A 25,000-nucleotide genomic window follows, 5' to 3' on the forward strand; every position below is an offset into this window, starting at 1 on the left:
TCGGTGGTTTCCCCGCTATCTTTAGACCTCAGTGTGTGTGAATGTTTGGGACAGCTGCTGCACACGCACGCACGCACGCACACACACACACACACACACACACACACACACAAACACACACACACACACACACACACACACACACACACACAGTGATAACGTGTTTATTGTGTGTAAGCTGGCAGCTGATTGGTGGATTTCTCTGTGTAACCTCCTGCTACTGGAACACAAACCTGCAGGTCAAAGGTCAAACTTGCTGCTGCCACAAGCTGTGTGACTTACTGACAGTTAATAGGAGACAGCCTCAAATTGTACATGACCTTTGACCACACTGGGTGGGTTGGAGGGGGGGAGGGTCTTACCGGAGAAATTCCTGGTGGCCAACATGGTGGTGAGAATGGCTCCCTGAAGGAAAGAAGTGATAAAAATAAAAGCACAGAAAATTATGACAGAATTTATTTCTGATTTTCTAAAAATGATTATTATGTGAATTTAAAACAGATTAACTTCAACATTTCGTTTAAAACAACAAAGAGTCAAAAGCAGCCGTGACCACAGATCTGAGCTTTGGGAACTTTTTTCCTCCGTGGTCACTAAAAACACTAAAACTTCATGGTTTTATTTTGAAAGTCCACCTTCAGTTTCCTCCTGGCGTTGAACTTCTTCAGACACTCGACCGTTTCCTGTCTGTGCATGCAGGACGCCACTGTGGATCGGTGCTGGTAGGAAGAATAACATCATCATCATCGTGAGGAGCAGAGCAGGACAGAGAACAAGGTCAAAGGTCAAAGGTGAGAGTGTCTCACAGAGATCCAGGGGTGTTTGAGCGCCTCGGCAGCTGTGATGCGTTTGGCCGGGTTGATGGTCAGCATCTTATTGATGAGATCTTTGGCTTCAGGAGTCACCGTGTCCCACTCCGGGGAAGGAAACTAGGATGCAAGGACACAGGGAGAGGAGGCAAGGAGAGGACGAGTTTAAATTAGAACAACTGTAATAACAAAGGCGTTAAAGCCCCGCCCACAAAGGTTAAACTGTCAATAAAGTACAGGTGAACAGTCGTGATGTCATGTGACCTACATCATAGGCGCCAGCTTTGATTTGCTGGTACAGACGATGCTGATCTTCATCCCAGAATGGAGGATAACCGACCAATAGGATGTAGAGAATCACACCTGAGACAGAAGACCATAAAAAATTAAATAAATACACCTGACAAAAATAAAATGCAATAAAATATAATAAAATCCACAGACAGACGGAAAAACCATAAAAGCTAAAAAAAAAAGTGGAAGAAGGAATGAACGTGAAAGATAAAACAGACAAAAACGTCCTCAGAGACTGAAAATAAAGAAAGTAAAAACACTAATAAACGTGAAAAAAACACCCTAGACATAAACCCTGAGTAAAAAATAAACAAACTGCACATGAGTGGAGGAAACATAAAGAAAGAAGAAACGGTAGAAACAGGAAGTAGAGTCTCACCACAGGCCCAGAGGTCGACTGCTTTCCCATATGGGTCCTTCCTGAGGACCTCTGGAGACAGATAACCTGGAGTCCCCGCAAAGCCTGAAAACAAACACATGTTTACACACAGCTGCTGTTTTGGAAGACCCTTGTTTATGTGACAAAGCGGCACTAATAAAAAATTTAGATTAATGAAGACCATCATCATCACCATAATCATAATCATCATCACTATCATCATCATCACCATAATCATTATCGTCACCATAATCATCATCATCACTATCATCGTCACCATCATCATCATCACCATAATCATCACCATCACCATAATCATCATCATCACTATCATCGTCACCATCATCATCGTCACCATAATCATCATCATCACTATCATCGTCACCATCATCATCGTCACCATAATCATCATCATCACTATCATCGTCACCATCATCATCGTCACCATAATCATAATCATCATCATCACTATCATCATCGTCACCATAATCATTATCATCGTCACCATCATCATCATCACCATAATCATAATCATCATCATCACTATCATCATCGTCACCATAATCATTATCATCACTATCATCGTCACCATCATCATCATCACCATAATCATCACCATCACCATAATCATCATCATCACTATCATCGTCACCATCATCATCGTCACCATAATCATCATCATCATCACTATCATCATCGTCACCATAATCATCGTCACCATCATCATCATCACCACCATCAGCATCACCATCACCATCACCATCACCACGGTCACCATCATTACCATCAACATCATCCTCATCACCATCACAAACATGTCACGATCTACATCTTCACCATCATCATCATCATCATTACCATCACCACCATCAACATCATCTTCATCACCATCATCATCATTGTCATCGTCATTATCAACACAATCATCACAATCATCACCATCATCATTTCATTTCATTTCATTTATTTATTTATTTCACACTTGGTACAACAGTTCAAACAAACCAACCACACTTTCTATCAAAAAGCACTACAACCATGTGTGAAAAGGAGCAGGAAGAAGAAAATTCTTATTAAACCCTGCCCCCTATCTACAATCCAACTTATATTACAAGTGGGCACCAAAAATCAAGGAACAAACTAACATTAACATTTATCTTCGGTCCTAACCCAAACCAAACAACACATTTACAATCAAAATATACAAATTTACAATCAGAATATACCACTCCACATAGTAACAAGGAGAAAAATAAAATTAAAATAAATTTAAATAAAAAAAAAAAAAATTATAATGGATCCTTTTTCAATGAACCCCAATTTCATTCACATTCTTCATATTGAGTTATCGTTTTAAGCATGTAACACTTTTTAAAACAATGTAAATTCATACAATTCTTTAAATTATAATGAAGAGAGTTCCACAGTCGTATACCCCTAACCGTTGGACTCGTTTACTACTTCAGTCTTATCTTCGACAACTTGATTATTCTTAATGAAATAATTAGGCCGATCTAAGGGTGTGTTCTTGTTACCCAATACCTCCTTAAAAATATTCCAAATGCCCTTAATATTATTCTTGTTTTCCTGAAAAAGTTTATTATAATAGTCTTTCTTGGCTTTCCTCAATATTAATACCAACTTATTTTTATAAACTTTATATTTCATTTCCGCATTCTTAGTTCTCTGTGTTATATAATCCCTATATAAATTATTTTTCTTTTTACATGCATTTGCAAGACCCTTAGTTATCCAAGGTTTCATATTCTTATTCTTTTTCTTATACTTAAATGATACCAATGGACAATGTTTATCATACAAGGCCAAGTAAGTATTTAAAAATGCTCCATATGCAACGTTGACCTCATTAACATAAACCTCCTTCCAGTCCACTTCCATGAGATCTTGTCTAAACTTGTTAATTGCCTCGTTATTTCTTAACCTTCTATGACTCACGAAACCAACTTCTTCCTTTCTTTTCATATTTAAATCAAAAGTAAAAAAGACTGGTAGATGATCGCTTATATCATTTATGATGAGGCCACTCATAATATTACTCTCCAAGCTATTAATGAAAATATGATCAATTAATGTTTCTGATTTATCCGTTATTCTACTCGGCTTCATAATTAAAGGATAAAATCCTTTACCAAGTAATAATTCAAAAAAATCTGACGCAGCCTTATCATTTGCCTCTTTACAAAGATCAATATTGTAATCACCACACAAACATAAAGTCTTATTTCCCTTAGCCTTACTCAATAAGTCTTCTACTGCCTCTGTAAATAACTCAATTTGTGACCCCGGTTTCCTATATATACACGTTACAATTATATTACTTCTTCTTTCTATATCCAATTCCACTGTCACAGACTCCATTAAATCGTCTATAGCCACAGACATACATTCAACTTTTTTACATTTCAAATCACAATTAACAAAAAGTGCCACCCCTCCTGCCTTTTTCTTAATTCTATTTACAAAGTATAAATCGTACCCTTCGATACAAAAATGACAACCCCTCTTCTCATCTAACCATGTTTCAGACAGAGCAATTATTTGAAATCTGCCTCTCAAACTATACAAGAAATCTTTAATCGAAGCAAAACTTCTATAAAGACTTCTGCAATTAATATGAATTAATGAAAATGTATTAACTATTTCAACCGTATCCCTGAATTGCTCCTTTGTATAATATTCACATGTGACATTAATTGTATTAAGCACATTCCTTTCAGGGTCAATACCTGTTTCAAAATCATATGATTTATGATCTGAGTCGTCGAGCATTATGCATAATTATTCTAAAACCATCTATTAACCTCAAAAAGAAAGGAATCCTTAGCAATTGCAGATTCATTTATCGACATATTTTAAAGTCCGTTGATCTCTTTTTTCTTCCATGTCCAATTTACAATTTCCTTTTGTCCTTTTCCACCCGAAGTAGCATCTGTTCTTGTAAAGGATGAACTAATTGTTTTTAGGCTCATAGCCATGATTGGTCGTAACCGATAACTTTATCTCGAATAAATGTCCAATTCCTCAAGATCCTTAATCGTTATAACCTTGGCTTCTTCTGGCGTTCCATTCAGTTTAATCATCACTTTACAGTTCCTGGTCCAGGTTGCTTGAATCTTTTTCTCCTTCCGTAAAATACGAGCTTGTCTAGCAATATCTGCATTTCTTTTTGTAAGATGTTCATTCAAATATACTCCACTTCCTTTCAAAAGGCTAGACCGCCTCAGCAAATCAACTTTGTGTTTACGGTTTACAAATCTCACTACAATTGCTGGAGGAGCATTAGTGTGCCTTCTAGGAAGGGTATAGCATGCAGATATATTATTACTATGCAGGGGAAGTTTTTTATTCGAAAAGAATTCCACAACCTGCCGTTCCAACGTCTGTAGCTCCTCCATCGGAGGCTCGTCTTCTCCTCTTTTTGCACCGGTCCCAGACTCGGCGACTCTCGCATAACTCCTGTGTTTAGTTTCTAGACCCGTAATAATCACTTCCTCAAGTCGAGCCTGCTGTTCTAGATCGTCCACCTTCCTTTCCAAAAACTGGATTGTCTTATCTTTCTCCTTAATCAGGTTTTTTAGTTCTTTGATTTGGTCCATCATCGACATTAATATTCCTTGTTGCTTATTTACTTTTTCAATTTCCGACGTCAGTGAGTTAAGTGAATGTTTAATCTCCTCCAGATCTTCTTCGACTTTCTTCATCTTTGCCATTTTGTCTCTTATAAATGTCAATCTTAGTTTATTTATTTGCCCAAACAAGGTCTATAACTGAAATTGTTTTGGAGTTTTAACACCAAACATCACAAAACCACCGCGAGGACGCCAATCCGGCTGTGATCACGCCCGCCATCTTTCTCCTATATAAGATCTTTCTCCACATCATTTCCATCATGTCACCATCACCACCATCATTACCATCATTGCCATCATCACCATCAACATCATCTTCATCACCGTATAAATGATGACACTGGACGCAGCGCGTTCGGGTTATGTTTACCAACTTTACTCGTAACCCGGAAGTTCCCCCACACACAGCCTTATGGGAACAGTAGTTCCCATAAGGCTGTTCCAGTGGGGTGGCCCTGTATGCTAGCCCTGTATGCTAGCAGTGCTCTGTTGTAGTCACAGTCCTTTTTCCACAAGTCTTTAATGGTACGAACAGCGCGTTCTGCCTCCCCGTTGGCTTGGGGGTACCTAGGGCTGCTCGTTTCATGTGTGAACTGGTACTCTTTGGCAAAGTGCTTGAACTGTTCTGAAGAAAACTGCGGCCCGTTATCCGATACCGCAGTCTCGGCAACGCCATGTCTTGCAAAGGCCTCTTTTATAGCATTAATAGTGACCTCTGCTGTTGTGTGTCTCAGTTCAGCTATCTCAATGTACCATGAGAAAAAATCAATAATCAGCAGGAAGTGTTTCTTTGACCACTCGCCAGCATTGGTTCACGGCACTGTAACCTGTGTTTTTGACATGTTTTGCACCTGTCTACCATCTGACCTATGTGGGTAGAGATGCCCGGCCACCACACCGACTCTTTTGCTCTGGCCCTGCATTTTGAAACGCCCTGGTGGCCTTCATGCAAACGTGACAAAACCTCTGCTCTCATTTGAGGTGGTATCACAAGTCTCTCCCCTTTCATGAGAAGACCATGGACTACATTGAAGTCCATTCTGTATTGCCAGAACCCCTTAACTCTGGATCTAGTTTACCTTTTTCTGGCCAGCCTGTCCCACATTGATACACCACCTTTCTACACAGGTCATCCATCGCCTGCGCCAACTTAATCTCCTCCAGCCTTTTATCTGTGGCTGGGAGATGGGAAACTACACAGTCCACGAAAACCTCCACCTCTTTTTCCAGCCGAAGATCCCCAGCAGAAGGAGGCCCCGCCAGCGGTGCTCGTGAGAGGGCATCAGCAGTGATGAGGTTCTTCCCTGGAACGTGGACAATGGTGAAAGAAAAGCGCAGCAGCCTGAGGCGGAATCTCAGGATGCGTGGAGGCAGGTCGTCCAGGCCTCTTGTGCTCAGAAGAGGGACCAGAGGTTTGTGATCTGTGATCAGAGTGAACTGTAGGCCCATGAGGTAAGATGACAGTCGTTCACACGCCCACGTTACAGCGAGCGCCTCCTTTTCTATCTGCACGTAGCGTTTCTCTGTGTCTGTGAGACCTCTTGAGATGTATGTGACTGGTCGCCAGGAGTTGTCAGACTGTTTCTGAGTGAGAACAGCCCCGATACCGTATGGCGATGCATCTGCAGCGACTTGTGTATCTGCTGAGTTGGAGTACTGAGCGAGTACTTCTGGAGAGCTTAATATCCCTTTTAGTCTCCTAAACGCTGTTTCCTGTGGCTCCGCCCATATCCACTCGTTTCTGTCTTTTAGCAGATCTTTTAATGGTGTGGTGTTTGTGGCTAGTTGTGGCATAAACTTGGCAAGATAGTTGGCCATGCCCATGAGACGGCGCAAATCCTCCACACTCTGAGGCTAGGCAAATTCCGCTCACGCCAGAGTCGAGGCCACTCACTACCTTCATCACGCCTTTTGGAAGGTTTCAGTTCAACCGCCTTCCTTTTGGCATTGCATCGGCGCCGGAACATTTCCAAAGGCGAATGTCACAGATGCTGGAAGATTTTGAAGGGGTGATTTGTCACGCCGATGATGTGCTTGCATATGGCAGAGACAGGCAAGAGCACGACCAGAGGTTGCACTGTGTCCTCCGAAAGTTTCAGAAGGCGGGTCTCACTCTGAATGAGAAGTGTGAGTTTGCTAAAAGTCAAATAATCTTTGTGGGACACAAAGTGTCAGCAAAAGGCATTGAGGCTGATCCCAACAAGGTAACAGCAATCCAGCAGCTGCCGGGCGTCAAGCTTTGTGAACACTTTAGCATCTTTCATCATCGCTAGTGTTCGATCTACTGCTGGGAGGATGTGCCGTTCCCTTTTGACTACTGTGCTCAGGGGTGTGAGGTCCACACATATTCTGGGGGGCTTTCCTGCTGGTCTGGGGATCACTACCATGCCTGAACACCACTCTGTAGGCTCAGTGACTTTGGAGATAACACCCATTTCTTCCATTCTGTGCAGCTCATTTCTCACTGCATCTCTGAGGGGAAGAGGAACACGTCTTGGGGCAGATAGGGCTATTGGTACAGCTCCTTGCTCTCTCTCAATGCGGTAAGCATGCCTAAACCTTTAAAAACGTCTGGGTATGCTGCCCTGAAATCTGTCACCGATTCTGTTACTGTGCTTACTCTGTACACAAGACCCAGAGCCTCACACGCTGGCCTGCTTAGTAGTGGCTGTACTAGACCTGACACAAGGTAGATATCTTGAGAAACACTGCGCCCTTTCACTGCTAGCTGTGCCTCAAAGCAGCCTTTAACATCGAGTGGGCAACTGCTTGGCCCGAGTAACTTCTTTCTGGGTCTCTGCAGCTTACCATCCCTGTCTGGACTGTACAAACTCTCTGGAATAGACGTAACATCCGCCCCTGTGTCAAGTTTAAAATATACATTTTCCCCATTTAACTTGACCTTTTGCACCCAGGGCTGTGACCTCTCAGTCTCTGCTTCACCCAGGAACACACAATCCTCGCTGTCTGTATCCTTCTGATTTTCTGTCACTTCGCGTAGCGCTGCAGCTTCACTACTGCGACAGACCACAGCAAAGTGTCCTTTTTTCTGACATTTTCGACACTGTACCTCTTTGGCTGGACATTCTTTCCATGAGTGTTTGTTCTTGCGACCACAGCGGCCACATTCCTTTTCACTTTGCTTGATTGGCTTTTGTTCTTTCTTCTGCCGCGTCTGCGTTTTCCCACGTTTTGTATTTGTCCGTATTGTGTCCATGTTCAGTGTTTTCTCCACTGCCGCGCTGCTGTGAAGCATTGATTGTTGTTTCTTTACCGTTTCGCTCTGCCTAACTTTCTCAATGGCTTTAGCAAGAGTCAACTCTGAGTCCATTTGCAGCTGCTCGGACAGTCTTTTGTCTTTTATGCCAACCACAATTCTGTCCCTTATGAGTTCGTCTTTGAGTGCTCCAAATGCACAATTTTCTGCAAGTTTGTGCACAGCAGTGATGAACGACTCTGTACTTTCACCATCCTGTTGCCGTCTGGAGTTAAACTGTGCTCTTTCAAAAATTACGTTGTGTTTTCCTACGTAATGTTTGTCAAATGCCTCTTTGACAGTTGCATATTTCTTTTTATCTGCATCGCTCAGTGGTAAAACTGCCAAAACATCATCAGCAGCATCTCCCATAGCGTACAGGAGTGAGTTAACTTGATACTCGTCTGATTTGTTATCAAGAGCGGTTGCAATGCGAAATCTTTCGAACCTTCTGATCCACTTTGGCCATTCGGCAGGATGAGAAAAGTCAAATGTTTCTGGGGGTGTTTTATTTGTACCGTGGTTGCCATCGTGACGTGTGGATCCCTGGCTTCTTCGCGTTCAGAATCCAAGCTTTCCGGTGCGCCGACCCCGTCTCCTCCCTCCGACATATGAGGCTCGTGCTCGACCGAGCGCGCACACGCGCCTTGTTGCTAGCGCTGGTGACAGCCTCTGCCACGCTTCAACCGCATGCCGATCTTGTTCGGGTCACCGATGTGAAAACTTCTCTCGCAAGTTAACTGCACCGTACTGTACTCGAAAAAACTGTGGAGGCCGCCGTTCGCACTTCTGACACCACGTATAAATGATGACACTGGACGCAGCGCGTTCGGGTTATGTTTACCAACTTTACTCGTAACCCGGAAGTTCCCCCACACACAGCCTTATGGGAACAGTAGTCTACCGCTACAATCACCATCACCATTATCAACACAATCATCACCATCATCATCATCACCATCACTTGGTGCTCTTACCGAACCACGCCTGCTGGTCTCCTTCCACCTCGATGGCGAGGCCAAAGTCGGCGAGTTTCACCGCCGCTCCTTTGGACTTGGAGGCCAGGAGGAGGTTCTCAGGCTGCAGACACAACAGACATGCTAACACGCTAACTCTAACCGCATTGGTGCTAACGATGCTAACAGGAGCGTTAGAGGACTTGGGGCCTGTCTCAATATGCGTACTTGTGCGTACTTGCGTTCTCGTGTACTCGTGATACGTCATCAGTCGGAGACCAAGTACTGTTCCAATTCAAGTACGCATCAAGCCGAGAACGCGAAAAATTCCCGGATGTGTTCTCGCTCCGCCTGTTTTATCGAGCATGCATTGGTGGTGACCTGTGTGGACTTGGTACAGCTAAGTATCCCAGAATGCATTTTGTCCAAAACCCAAATGGCGGACGAGAGCGACTAAAAACTTTTAAATATTTCTGGGTCACAAAATAAACTTTGTGTTAAAGTTATTTTCAAGCGAGAATGTAGCTGTGTAAGCTTCAAATATCTGCTCGATTTATCAAGATATCATATATTTCCAAACGTGCTCCGACGTTTTCGGAGACGTCTGTGACCCGCCAGCTCCATAGCACACCACGAGGTCGAGGAGCACTAGAGCCGGCGACAACAGCGGACTCCTGGCACATCGTTTTGAACCCACCCCGCGGTCCTTGGCTACTCAGGTTAAACATGATATATAAGTCACTTAGATCACTTCTAAATGTTACTGTTTGGTTTATTTCAGTTTTATTTGTTCCTGAGTAAACCGGTTTGGCTGAGATTAAAGTTAGGCTTCATAACATGTTACTCACAGTTAAATTAAGAGGGGACGGCAGTAAAAACTCCGGACCTGTGACATCATCAAGTACGCTGGTGTTCCAATTGTACAAATCGCGAGTCCGTGCTCGCGTTCTCGGCGAGTCCGGACTTGCCGAGTACACGAGCACGGACTCGTGTACTTGAGAACTGAGAAAGAGCCTTGGTTTCATTGGTTTCCTCCCATCTTTAATCAGAGACCAGCAGCTCTGGGCTCAATTCACCCGTCTGCTGTAATCAGCTGTTCATGTTTTGATGAGCAGCTGATTACTGTTGTGTGTAACGCTGGTGTGTTGTTTGTCATGTAAACACCGTGTTTGTGTGAGCGGCCGCTAAATCATCACACATGCTATAATTCAGGCTTAATGAGCCAGACCTCGTTCAAATTTTAATCTATTTTCCTGCTGCTAGTTATTAGCAGGTTATTAAAAGAACTCGGCGGTCAGACAGCCAATAAGATCCCAGACAGTACTGTGGCAGTAAAGATGTCCCTCCCCCACTGGCCCCAGCGGCCAGTGGGGGAGGGACACTGGAGGGACACTGGCCGCTGCGGTCATGTCGCTACACAGAACTGCGGTTCAGGACATGTGGAGCTGTCAGAGATCATGTCACCTGACTCATGTCTACCTTTAGGTCTCTGTGGACCACGCCCATCTGATGACAATGTAGCACCGCCTCCAAAATCTGCTGGATACAGTGACTGTTCAGAAAGAGGTCAGAGGTCAGAGGTCAGCAGCAGATTCAGCACAGAAACAGAAGTCTGAAGAGTGCGTCTCTTACCTGGCATCAGCTTCACTGTAATATTCTCTCGCTACGATGTCTTCAAACAGCTCCCCACCTGTCACACTGACACACACAGACACACAACGTCAGGAAACTACACAACCCTGAGACAGAGACACACAACGTCAGGAAACTACACAACCCTGAGACAGAGACACACAACGTCAGGAAACAACACAACCCTGAGACAGAGACACACACCGTCAGGAAACTACACAACCCTGAGACACACAGACACACAACGTCAGGAAACTACACAACCCTGAGACAGAGACACACACCGTCAGGAAACTACACAACCCTGAGACACACAGACACACAACGTCAGGAAACTACACAACCCTGAGACACACAGACACACAACGTCAGGAAACTACACAACCCTGAGACAGAGACACACAACGTCAGGAAACTACACAATCCTGAGACAGAGACACACAACGTCAGGAAACTACACAACCCTGAGACACACAGACACACAACGTCAGGAAACTACACAACCCTGAGACAGAGACACACACCGTCAGGAAACTACACAACCCTGAGACACAAAGACACACAACGTCAGGAAACAACACAGCCCTGAGACACACAGACACACAACATCAGGCAACTACACAACCCTGAGACAGAGAGACACACCGTCAGGAAACTACACAACCCTGAGACAGAGACACACAATGTCAGGAAACTACACAACCCTGAGACAGAGACACACAACGTCAGGAAACTACACAATCCTGAGACAGAGACACACAACGTCAGGAAACTACACAACCCTGAGACACACAGACACACAACGTCAGGAAACTACACAACCCTGAGACAGAGACACACACCGTCAGGAAACTACACAACCCTGAGACACACAGACACACAACGTCAGGAAACAACACAACCCTGAGACACACAGACACACAACATCAGGAAACTACACAACCCTGAGACAGAGAGACAGACCGTCAGGAAACTACACAACCCTGAGACAGAGACACACAATGTCAGGAAACTACACAACCCTGAGACACACAGACACACAACGTCAGGAAACTACACAACCCTGAAACACAGACACACAACGTCAGGAAACTACACAACCCTGAGACACAGAGACAGACCGTCAGGAAACTACACAACCCTGAGACAGAGACACACAATGTCAGGAAACTACACAACCCTGAGACACACAGACACACAACGTCAGGAAACTACACAACCCTGAAACACAGACACACAACGTCAGGAAACTACACAACCCTGAGACAGAGACACACAACGTCAGGAAACTACACAACCCTGAGACACACAGACACACAACGTCAGGAAACTACACAACCCTGAGACACACAGACACACAACGTCAGGAAACTACACAACCCTGAGACACACAGACACACAACATCAGGAAACTACACAACCCTGAGACAGAGACACACAACGTCAGGAAACTACACAACCCTGAGACACACAGACACAACGTCAGGAAACTACACAACCCTGAGACACACAGACACACAAAGTCAGGAAACTACACAACCCTGAGACAGAGACACACACAGTCAGGAAACTACACAACCCTGAGACAGAGACACACACCGTCAGGAAACTACACAATCCTGAGACAGAGACACACAATGTCAGGAAACTACACAATCCTGAGACAGAGACACACAATGTCAGGAAACTACACAACCCTGAGACAGAGACACACAACGTCAGGAAACTACACAATCCTGAGACAGAGACACACAATGTCAGGAAACTACACAAGCCTGAGACAGAGACACACAATGTCAGGAAACTACACAACCCTGAGACACACAGACGCACAACGTCAGGAAACTACAAAACCCTGAGACACACAGACACACAACGTCAGGAAACTACACAACCCTGAGACAGAGACACACACCGTCAGGAAACTACACAACCCTGAGACACAAAGACACACAACGTCAGGAAACAACACAACCCTGAGACACACAGACACACAACGTCAGGAAACTACACAACCCTGAGACAGAGACACACACCGTCAGGAAACTACACAACCCTGAGACACACAGACACACAACGTCAGGAAACAACACAACCCTGAGACAGAGACACACAACGTCAGGAAACTACACAACCCTGAGACACACAGACACACAACGTCAGGAAACTACACAACCCTGAGACAGAGACACACAATGTCAGGAAACTACACAACCCTGAGAGACACAGACACACAACGTCAGGAAACAACACAACCCTGAGACAGAGACACACAATGTCAGGAAACTACACAACCCTGAGACACACAGACACACAACGTCAGGAAACTACACAACCCTGAGACAGAGACACACAACGTCAGGAAACTACACAACCCTGAGACACACAGACACACAACGTCAGGAAACTACACAACCCTGAGACACACAGACACACAACGTCAGGAAACTACACAACCCTGAGACAGAGACACACACCGTCAGGAAACCACACAACCCTGGGACACACAGACACACAACGTCAGGAAACTACACAACCCTTAGACAGAGACACACACCGTCAGGAAACTACACAACCCTGAGACACACAGACACAGAACGTTAGGAAACAACACAACCCTGGGACACAGACACACAACGTCAGGAAACTTCACAACCCTGAGACACAAAGACACACAACGTCAGGAAACTACACAACCCTGAGACACAAAGACACACAACGTCAGGAAACTACACAACCCTGAGACAGAGACACACACCGTCAGGAAACTACACAACCCTGAGACAGAGACACACACCGTCAGGACACTACACAACCCTGAGACACACAACACACAACGTCAGGAAACAACACAACCCTGAGACAGAGACACACACCGTCAGGAAACTACACAACCCTGAGACAGAGACACACAACGTCAGGAAACTACACAACCCTGAGACACACAGACACACAACGTCAGGAAACTACACAAGCCTGAGACACACAACACACACCATCAGGAAACAATACAACACTGAGACACACAGACACACACCGTCAGGAAACAATACAACACTGAGACACACAGACACACACCGTCAGGAAACAAGACAACTCTGAGACACAGACACACACCGTCAGGAAACAAGACAACCCTGAGACACACAGACACACACCGTCAGGAAACAAGACAACCCTGAGACAGAGACACACACCGTCAGGAAACAACACAATCCTGAGACACAGACACACACCATCAGAAACTACACAACCCTGGGACACACAGACACACAGTCAGGAAACTACACAACCCTGGGACACAGACACACAACGTCAGGAAACAACACAACCCTGGGACACAGACACACGTCAGGAAAATACACAACCCTGAGACACACAGACACACAATGTCAGGAAACTACACAACCCTGAGATACACAGACACACACAGTCAGGATACTACACAACCCTGGGACACAGATACACATAGTCAGGAAACTACACAAACCTGGGACACACAGACACACACAGTCAGGAAACTACACAACCCTGGGACACAGATACACACAGTCAGGAAACTACACAACCCTGAGACACAGACACACACCGTCAGGAAACTACACAACCCTGGGACACACAGACACACACAGTCAGGAAACTACACAAACCTGGGACACACAGACACACACAGTCAGGAAACTACACAACCCTGAGACACAGACACACACAGTAAGGAAACTACACAACCCTGAGACATAGACACACACAGTCAGGAAACCACACAACCCTGAGACACACAGATACACATAGTCAGGAAACTACACAACCCTGAGACACAGACACACACAATCAGGAAACTACACAACCCTGGGACACACAGACACACAACGTCAGGAAACTACACAACCCTGAGACACACAGACACACAACGTCAGGTAACTACACAACCCTGGGACACACAGACACACAACGTCAGGAAACTACACAACCCTGAGACACAGACACACAACGTCAGGAAACTACACAACCCTGAGACACAGACACACACAGTCAGGAAACTACACAACCCTGGGACACAAAGACACACACAGTCAGGAAACTACACAACCCTGAGACACAGACACACACAGTCAGGAAACAACACAACCCTGGGACACACAGACACACACAGTCAGGAAACTACACAACCCTGAGACACAGACACACAATGTCAGGAAACTACACAACCCTGAGACACAGACACACACAGTCAGGAAACAACACAACCCTGGGACACACAGACACACACAGTCAGGAAACTACACAACCCTGAGACACAGACACACACAGTCAGGAAACTACACAACCCTGGGACACACAGACACACACAGTCAGGAAACTACACAACCCTGAGACACAGACACACAATGTCAGGAAACTACACAACCCTGAGACACAGACACACACAGTCAGGAAACAACACAACCCTGGGATACAGATACACACAGTCAGGAAACTACACAACCCTGAGACACAGACACACACAATGTCAGGAAACTACACAACCCTGGGACACACAGACACACACAGTCAGGAAACTACACAAACCTGGGACACACAGACACACACAGTCAGGAAACTACACAACCCTGAGACACAGACACACACAGTAAGGAAACTACACAACCCTGAGACATAGACACACACAGTCAGGAAACCACACAACCCTGAGACACACAGATACACATAGTCAGGAAACTACACAACCCTGAGACACAGACACACACAATCAGGAAACTACACAACCCTGGGACACACAGACACACAACGTCAGGAAACTACACAACCCTGAGACACACAGACACACAACGTCAGGAAACTACACAACCCTGAGACACAGACACACACAGTCAGGAAACTACACAACCCTGAGACACAGACACACACAGTCAGGAAACAACACAACCCTGGGACACACATACACACACAGTCAGGAAACTACACAACCCTGAGACACAGACACACAATGTCAGGAAACTACACAACCCTGAGACACAGACACACACAGTCAGGAAACAACACAACCCTGGGACACACAGACACACACAGTCAGGAAACTACACAACCCTGAGACACAGACACACACAGTCAGGAAACTACACAACCCTGAGACACACAGACACACAACATCAGGAAACTACACAACCCTGAGACACAGACACACACAGTCAGGAGACTACACAACACTGAGACACAGACACACACAGTCAGGAAACAACACAACCCTGGGACACACAGATACACACAGTCAGGAAACAACACAACCCTGGGACACACAGACACACACCGTCAGGAAACTACACAACCATGAGACACACAGACACACAACGTCAGGAAACAACACAACCCTGGGACACACAGACACACAACGTCAGGAAACAACACAACCCTGGGACACACAGACACACACAGTCAGGAAACTACACAAACCTGGGACACACAGACACACACAGTCAGGAAACTACACAACCCTGAGACACAGACACACACAGTCAGGAAACTACACAACCCTGAGACACAGACACACACAGTCAGGAAACTACACAACCCTGGGACACACAGACACACACAGTCAGGAAACTACACAACCCTGGGACACAGATACACATAGTCAGGAAACTACACAACCCTGAGACACAGACACACACAGTCAGGAAACTACACAACCCTGGGACACACAGATACACACAGTCAGGAAACAACACAACCCTGGGACACACAGACACACACCGTCAGGAAACTACACAACCATGAGACACACAGACAAACAACGTCAGGAAACAACACAACCCTGGGACACACAGACACACACAGTACGGTTTTGACTTGAAGGGGCTGTAAGTTGAAGGGCTCTGGATGTGGGGACATTGGGTGGAGGGGTTGGAATGTAAGGGCTGTGGCTTGAGGACACTGTGTATAGGGACTGTAGGTGTAGGGACACTGGATGGAGGTTTCTCTGAATGTAGCGGCTGTAGGTGGAGGGCACTGGGTGGAGGGCACAGGGTGGATAAGCTACAGGCTTACCTGTCGACAGATGTGCTTCACCTCTGTTTGAATATTTGGATTCTGTTTGCTTGTCTCACTGTTTTCTGTGGTTTTCATTGGTGGTGGTGTAAGACAGGGGTGTGGTTGGGGTCAAAATCACGGTATAAAGGACAGTTGTAGCCACCGTGACACCACCAACTTCATGGTGTTTTCAGTGTGGATGTGAGGAGCTCAGGTGTGTCACAAACAGCATCAGGAGACACTCACAGGTCAAAGATGAGGTAATGATGCCCCTCCTCCGAGATGCTGTCATGCAGCCGAACTGGGAAACAGAAAAGAAAGAAGACATTTTATTTTCACGTTACACCACGTCAAACCCACAGAGTGCACACGCAGCTGCTCGCCACACAGCTGCTGGTCGAGGTCAGAGGTCATATTCACTGGTTCTCCCTCTGCCACCCTTAAGCCTTTCTGCTCTGCTGTGACTCTGACCATCATCTCCAAAATGATCTTCCTGTTTTATCCAATCAGACCACAAACTTATCACCTCACTGAACTCACAGATCAGCTGACCAGGACGCTTATTTCCTCAGCATCCAATCAGGGCAGAGGAGGCGCCCCCTGCTGGATGTTAGAAAGGCTGCAGGTTTTAGATACATACAGAAAACTGCTAAGATGAAGGCTGAACACAGACTGTGGCTGTTGATAATGTGTCAGAGAGCGTGCCGTCCAAGCTGGGCAGGGCTAAGGGCGAATCAGCCATGCTGGTTTCCTCTGACACAATTAAACCGATCAGTCCTCACAGGCGACTCTCAGAGCAGCTCTGCATGACTCACAGATCAGAATAAGCCTTCTTTATCTGACACTCAGACTCAGTTCATCCACAGTCTGAAACAATGAGTTTAAGCTCCTCCCCTCTTACTTCTGATTAGCTGAGCATCACAAACAGAAGCTTTGAAAGGCAGGTGGGCGGAGCTTCTATAAAGCTGTGATACTGAATATTCCTGAGCAGTCTGAGCTGTGGGCTCACAGGGATCACTGCACATACACCAAGACCATTCATATAAACTTCATGTTTAATATGAAAATCCAGCACAGGGTCAGGGGTCATGTGACAGGAAGTGAGGACACATGTGACAGGAAGTGAGGAGAAGCAGAAGAGGTCCAGAGGAACAGTTTAAACTAATAACTGATGATTTACATCCAGACAGTTGTTCTGGTTTTAGTGATTTATGCAGTGATGTGCGAGACGACATTTCATCCTGAATTCACAGAGCGAACGTTCATATTTCTGTTCTGGAAAATCAAACATGGAGTTTCTTAAACGCTGTGTCACAGTTAATCAGGTCCTTCCTGTGACGGGTGTCCTCGCAGCTCGACAAACTTGTTGGATGACGTCTCTGAGCCCGACTGAAGGCGTCTGTTTCTGCTCTCTGCTTATATTGTATAATAGGAAGTATTATAGCTGAGGAGAGAGAAGCTGCTGCCCACACACACACACACACACACACACACACACACTAAATCCCGCTGCTGTACTGTGTAGGAGTGCTTTGAGAGAAAACCTGATTATTTCTTTCTGAGTGCTTTCACACAGGTACTGTGTGTGTGTGTGCGCGTGCGTGCGTGTGTGTGTGTGTGCGTGTGTGCGCGTGTAGGAGGATAGATGGTTTTGATTCCTTCACCTATGGACTCTGTTGCCTAGCAACACCACACACACACACACACACACACTCAGGGTTACGTAACACTCCTCAGTATCTGTAGAGCATCACCTGCCCACACAAGGCTCTGATTGGCCACTCTGTTCAGCTGCAGGCTGCCGATTGGCTGGCTGGGTCCACGCGAGGTCATATTTGAACATCTGACTGATGGCGGTGAGTTTGTTTGGACTCCATCGAGCACAGAGTTTGTCTTTTGGAGGTTTGGGTGTGAGGGTCTGTGCTCGGTGCTCAGACTGGACCCGCCCACGGCAGCGGCGCCTCCTGCTGGGCTTTTATTCTGAATTATTCACAGGAAGTGGCGGCCGCACACAGATCAGTTTGCGTTTAAGTGGTTTGAGCTCTGAGGCGTTTCCCACACACTCATTAAACTGTCCACGGGCTGATCTGAGGACGGCGTGAAGCCCCTGTGCGTGCCTGACAGCCGTCAGACGGAGCTCCTCATCAGTTGCAGTCAGCTCACTGCTCGCTGTAACGTCATTACCAGGAGAGGCGGCTCACACATGATCTGATGAACAGTCATTAAGTCGAGCTGCAGGCTCAGAGGCAGCTCCGGCATCCTGCTGCACAGCCACAGGATTTTCACATTGCTGCCTCGGTGCACAGAGCAGACTCTCAGCACTAATAAAACACAGATATTACACTAAGGACACGCCCAGTAATGACATCACAGATCAAACATAATGATCGTTCATAAACTCTGGATGTAGCTTCCTGATAGGTGAAGTTAGAGATTTCCTAATATAATGTAGAACTGCGACTCTCTGGACGTCCTGTCCTACAGGGGGCGTTGTTGCTCAGCAGGGGGCCGTTCAGAGGCTGAAACATTAGGCCCGTGGTTACGTTTACCACAGACATCCATCTCTGCTGCTACTGTACGAGCTCAGGCTCCAGCGTGCTGATCAATTTCAGAACAACAACACTGAAGTGTTTAGTTGGGACTTGTTTTACGGCAGTACTCTGCTGTGTCGGTCCTGTGCTCTGCTGGACTGCTGGAAACATCTGCACCATCTCAGTCGGTGTCATTTAAAACAATAAAGAGGGGTGAGGATAAAAGAGGGTGCAGAGCCACATCGTTCAAGAAGAAGAACTCTTCTGGGGTAAACAGAGTCACAGCCTCCACAAAGACGTCTTTGTCTGAGCCCGGCTGAAATGAACCAGTATCAGTGTGGAGGATCAAGATCATGGATTTCACGTGTACTTTGTATTTTCAGTAATGTTTCCAGGAAAAACTGTACCAACATAGAGCAGAGCAGCTATCTGAACGCTACTCCAACAGAGGTCGATTATCTTGTTAATAATTTTACCTCCTCACTACGTACGACTCTGGATACTGTAGCTCCTGTGAAAACTAAGGCCTCAAACCAGGAGTACCTGACTCCGTGGTATAATTCTCAAACACGTAGCCTAAAGCAGATAACTCATAAGCTGGAGAGGAAATGGCGTGTCACAAATTTAGAGGATCATCATTTAGCCTGGAGAAATAGTTTGCTGCTTTATAAGAAAGCCCTCCGCAAAGCCAGAACATCTTACTATTCATCACTGATTGAAGAAAATAAGAACAACCCCAGGTTTCTCTTCAGCACTGTAGCCAGGCTGACAAACAGTCAGAGCTCTGTTGAGCCAACCATCCCTTTAACGTTAACTAGTAATGACTTCATGAACTTCTTCACAAATAAAATTTTAATCATTAGAGAAAAAATGACCAATAATCATCACACAGATGTAATATTATCTACAGCTACTTTTAGTACCATTGATGTTAAGTTAGACTCTTTTTCTCCAATTGATCTTTCTGAGTTAACTTCAATAATTACTTCCTCCAAACCATCAACGTGTCTTTTAGACCCCATTCCTACAAAACTGCTCAAAGAAGTCCTGCCATTAATTAATGCTTCAATCTTAAATATGATCAACCTATCTCTAATAATCAGCTATGTACCACAGGCCTTCAAGCTGGCTGTAGTTAAACCTTTACTTAAAAAGCATCTCTAGACCCAGCTGTCTTAGCTAATTATAGGCCAATCTCCAACCTTCCTTTCATATCAAACATCCTTGAAAGAGTAGTTGTCAAACAGCTAACAGATCATCTGCAGAGGAATGGCTTATTTGAAGAGTTTCAGTCAGGTTTCAGAGCTCATCACAGCACAGAAACAGCTTTAGTGAAGGTTACAAATGATCTTCTTATGGCCTCTGACAGTGGACTCATCTCTGTGCTTGTCCTGCTAGACCTCAGTGCAGCGTTCCATACTGTCGACCATAATATCCTATTAGAGCGATTAGAGCACGCTGTAGGTATTACAGGTACTGCACTGCAGTGGTTTGTATCATATCTATCTAATAGACTCCAGTTTGTTCATGTAAATGGAGAGTCCTCTTCACACACTGAGGTTAATTATGGAGTTCCACAGGGTTCAGTGCTAGGACCAATTCTGTTTACATTATACATGCTTCCCTTAGGCAGCATCATTAGAAGACATAGCATACATTTACACTGCTATGCAGATGACACCCAGCTCTATTTATCCATGAAGCCAGGTAACACACACCAATGAGTTAAACTGCAGGAATGTCTTAAAGACATAAAGACCTGGATGGCCGCTAACTTTCTGCTTCTTAATTCAGATCAAACTGAGGTTATTGTACTCGGCCCTGAAAATCTTAGAAATATGGTATCTAACCAGATTCTTACTCTGGATGGCATTACCTTGGCCTCCAGTAACACTGTGAGGAACCTTGGAGTCATTTTTGACCAGGACATGTCCTTCAATGCACATATTAAACAAATATGTAAGACTGCTTTCTTCCATTTGTGCAACATCTCTAAAGTTAGAAATATCCTGTCTCAGAGTGACGCTGAAAAACTAGTTCATGCATTTATTACTTCCAGGCTGGACGACTGTAATTCATTATTATCAGGATGAAATCTGCACGTTTACTGCTCAAGTTATTTATATTTTACTTTGAGGCTGAATGTCCCCTCTGGGGTCCATGAACACTCAGACTTCTGCAGGTAATATTTCTGAGCTCATCATCGAATTTCATCACTTTATTTATAAAACACATTTAAATCCAGCAGAAGCAGACTGAAGTGCTGCATCGTTAAAGCACCAAAATACATGAAAAACTATTAAAAAACACATGAAGAGAAAGTTAGGAAGCAAATAAAACAAGTTAAAGTAAGACAGCCATGAACTGGACATGAGCAGGAAAAGACAACAAGCAGAGCTTTAGTCAATATTTGAAGACAGAGATGTAGAAACCCGTCCTAGAGGACAAGGCTGCTGTTCCTGAGGTCAGGGTGAAAAAGCCGTCAGCTGTAATGTGGGGAGGCGGAGCTTTTCCACAACGCCATTACATTCAAAGGCTCACGAAACTCTCACAATCTATTCATACAAGATCTCTAACAGCCTCGGGAAAGACTCTCAGTCATTCAGAGGTAAGAGCGGCCTAACCCCATCTCTGAACCGAGGAGGGGGCCTGAGGGTGAATCTGTCACCATCTTACAATGATTGCAGCCATTCCCCAACTCTGTGAGTGGGACTCGTGGTTATTGATCAATGGCCATGACAATGTGCATATTAATGATCATAAACTGACCTCCCAGCACATTGTTCATCCAGTGCTGCTGGTTTCAGTCATTGTGCAAATGTCCTGTTTATAAGGTTGAAACCTGCAGTCAGCTGAGCCTGAAGACGTCACCTGATGATGACGAAACGTTTCTCCCACTGAAAACATCCAGATGAACAGAATCAACTTTTTGGGATTTCCTCACCCGGAGCATGAGCGTGCATCAAGACTCCTTTTTGCAGTTGATAAAAACGCACTGTTCATCGATCGTTTGTTTCTCACATCTGCATTTGCAAGTAAGTCAATCATCGAACGGTCTGACGGGCTCTCACATCAACCCTTCGATGTGATTCAAACCTGACTGTACAGAAGGCGGCTCTCAGTATCACAGTACTTGTACTGCGTGCTGTCTCCAGTACACGGTGCAGGTTTTCCTTCCAGCTGCTCAGAGATCAGCGTGTGGGAGGGAAACCTCTGCGACTCCTTGTCTGTCGCCTCCACTCTGAGAACGACTCCTCTGTGATTTCACCGCCCTCATCACCCTCACCGTTAGCAGTCGAGGTACATGCAGCAGTGTTAGTACATGCAGTACATGCAGTATTACTCACCGATGTTGGGGTGCTTCAGTAGTCGACAGATTCGAGCTTCACGGTCCAACTTCTGATGATCTGACAACACAAACACAGAGATTACTGATCAGAGGCATTGATCGGGGATCTCCCTCCTGACTGGAGAAACAGCTGATCACCTAATCCTTGTTATTGATCAGGAGAGTCAGGAATCAGACCTGTTGTCGGTTTTCACACCGTGAGGTGATCGCAGGAAATCAGTCCAATCAGAGCTCACACTCATGAAGCATCAATGTGACTGTGATAGTTTTGTTATCTCTGACCTTCATCCAGGATAAACGCTCACTGAGGCGCTCAAAAACAGGAGAATCAGGCTTTTCAGAAGCTGCCTGAGATTTGATCTGAGCTTCAGTGTCACAGAGATGCAGAGATATCTGTGTGCACATCCAGACTACACCGAGGCAGCTCTGCTGACAAAGAACGAGGCTCGGCTTCAGGCCTGAGCGCCGTGAGGTGGGACCAAAGAGACCTCTGCATCAGCGGAACTTTGTCTGGTAATGACAGATCAGGATGGTTTTAAGTCAAAGTTTTATTTTTCACTTTATTTCACTGCTTAAAACATCCTCTGACCTCTGAAACATGAAAATGTCCTGCAAAGTCTGTCTGAGGCCCAAAGGTGAGTCAGTGCAGTGTTGGGGGCTTAAATCAGGCGCGTGGCTGCTGAGAATAATGTGAGTGAGAGCTGTTTGTTGCTCCTCATCTTTATCAACAGACTTCATACAACCGGGCACAGCTGTGATGCTGGAAGCTGTCTTTGTTTCTGCAGCCACGTCAGACGCCTGCACACAGTCCAGCATTAGCCGAGTTCATATTAATGATGACGATGGAAATAAAGGTGACCGATCATGTGACCAATAACATGGTCACATGATGCTAATGAGATATATATATATCGTTAATATTACAGTAAAATCCACTTTCTTGTGATTGTATGGAGCACCTTGATCTCAAAGGGACAGAGTAATCCCATTACCTGCTGTGCTGATATTAAAAGATCAACCTGTAAAGACAATGAATGTGACCTCAGAGATTTCCTCTTCTGTTGTTTTTGTGTTTCAGTCCTTAAACACCTTCAAACAGACGTTTGTTTTTCTAACTTCAGAAGATGAAAAAAGCTTGAACCATCACAAATGTGATCTTTTATCTTATTAAACACTGAAATGAGTTAAACACAGGTTTAAAGCTGCTTTCAAAGCTGTTCACAGAGTGAGAGGAGATGTTACACCACCTCCTGTAGAACTACACCTGTGCAGAAACTCAAAGGTGGTTTTGAAAATCTTAAGTGAACAAATGAATATCAACTCAGTGTCAAACATGCAGCACAGGGGCCAGAACCAGATCACCGGAGGGTCCAACTCGGGTCTTTGGTGAGGTCATGAAGTTCTCCAGGTTTCAGTAAACAGCTGTTTGTTTTGTTGTCATGGCAGCGTGATGACACAGGAGTGAACATGGAAAACTAAAAGTATTTGTAGATGTAGCGAAACATTTAAAACAGCAGTTTGGATCCAAAAAGTCAAAAACAGGTGAAGGTTTGTGTGTCTGAGCTGTGACCTGTGAGGGACTCAGAGTCCCAGCAGGCTGAAGGGATGCAGAAGAACTGAGATCAAATTTAAATGGCTCGTTGTTGCCTGAGGTCAGCTCAGGCGGTTCAGGCTCATCGATCAAATAAAAAGAACAATAACTTTGTTAGAAATCACATCCTGCGGGGATAAAGACCCTTCAGTCGTGGTGTGCTCACTGGTCTGAGCCAATCATGATCCTGTGTGACCCATGAACTGACGGTTTCCCTCCAGGTGGTCCACGCCCACAGGTGAGGACCAACAAACTGCACTGTGGATCTTTACTGTCACTGAGTCCACGCCCCGTGTAGGGCTGTTCGATATAGCGATATATATCGGATGGCGATATAAAAACATTTATCATTTCATTTTACGCTATCGTTTGTTTCGTGGTGTCGTAAAATAAACTGTTTACGGCAATATTTGTTCATGGTTTTGATGGTCACTGTAGTGGCTATATTCATTTCTTAAAGTTCTCTCTTTCTCTTATATTTAATATAACCACACTACGGACGGACAAGTGCCTGTTTTTATGCGTT

The 25,000-nt window shown here is 45.1% G+C and overlaps 1 protein-coding gene across 2 annotated transcripts in view; it reads right to left on the reverse strand.

Moving 5' to 3' along the window:
- LOC134635806 (calcium/calmodulin-dependent protein kinase type II subunit alpha) overlaps window positions 1-25,000 on the reverse strand; it is a 45,560-nt gene that overhangs the window by 10,023 nt on the left and 10,537 nt on the right. Inside the window, exons 3-12 of one of the 2 annotated variants that reach the window (XM_063485377.1) lie at window positions 22,882-22,941; window positions 17,250-17,304; window positions 10,977-11,042; window positions 10,824-10,896; window positions 9,366-9,468; window positions 1,483-1,566; window positions 1,078-1,172; window positions 807-929; window positions 636-719; window positions 363-405 (exon numbers count right to left, since the gene is read on the reverse strand). In XM_063485377.1, coding sequence (XP_063341447.1) covers window positions 363-405; window positions 636-719; window positions 807-929; window positions 1,078-1,172; window positions 1,483-1,566; window positions 9,366-9,468; window positions 10,824-10,896; window positions 10,977-11,042; window positions 17,250-17,304; window positions 22,882-22,941 — 786 coding nt within the window. The other variant, XM_063485378.2, reaches the window with a different exon arrangement.

This window comes from Pelmatolapia mariae, linkage group LG10_11, assembly GCF_036321145.2.
Source record: "Pelmatolapia mariae isolate MD_Pm_ZW linkage group LG10_11, Pm_UMD_F_2, whole genome shotgun sequence".
NCBI lineage: Eukaryota > Metazoa > Chordata > Actinopteri > Cichliformes > Cichlidae > Pelmatolapia > Pelmatolapia mariae.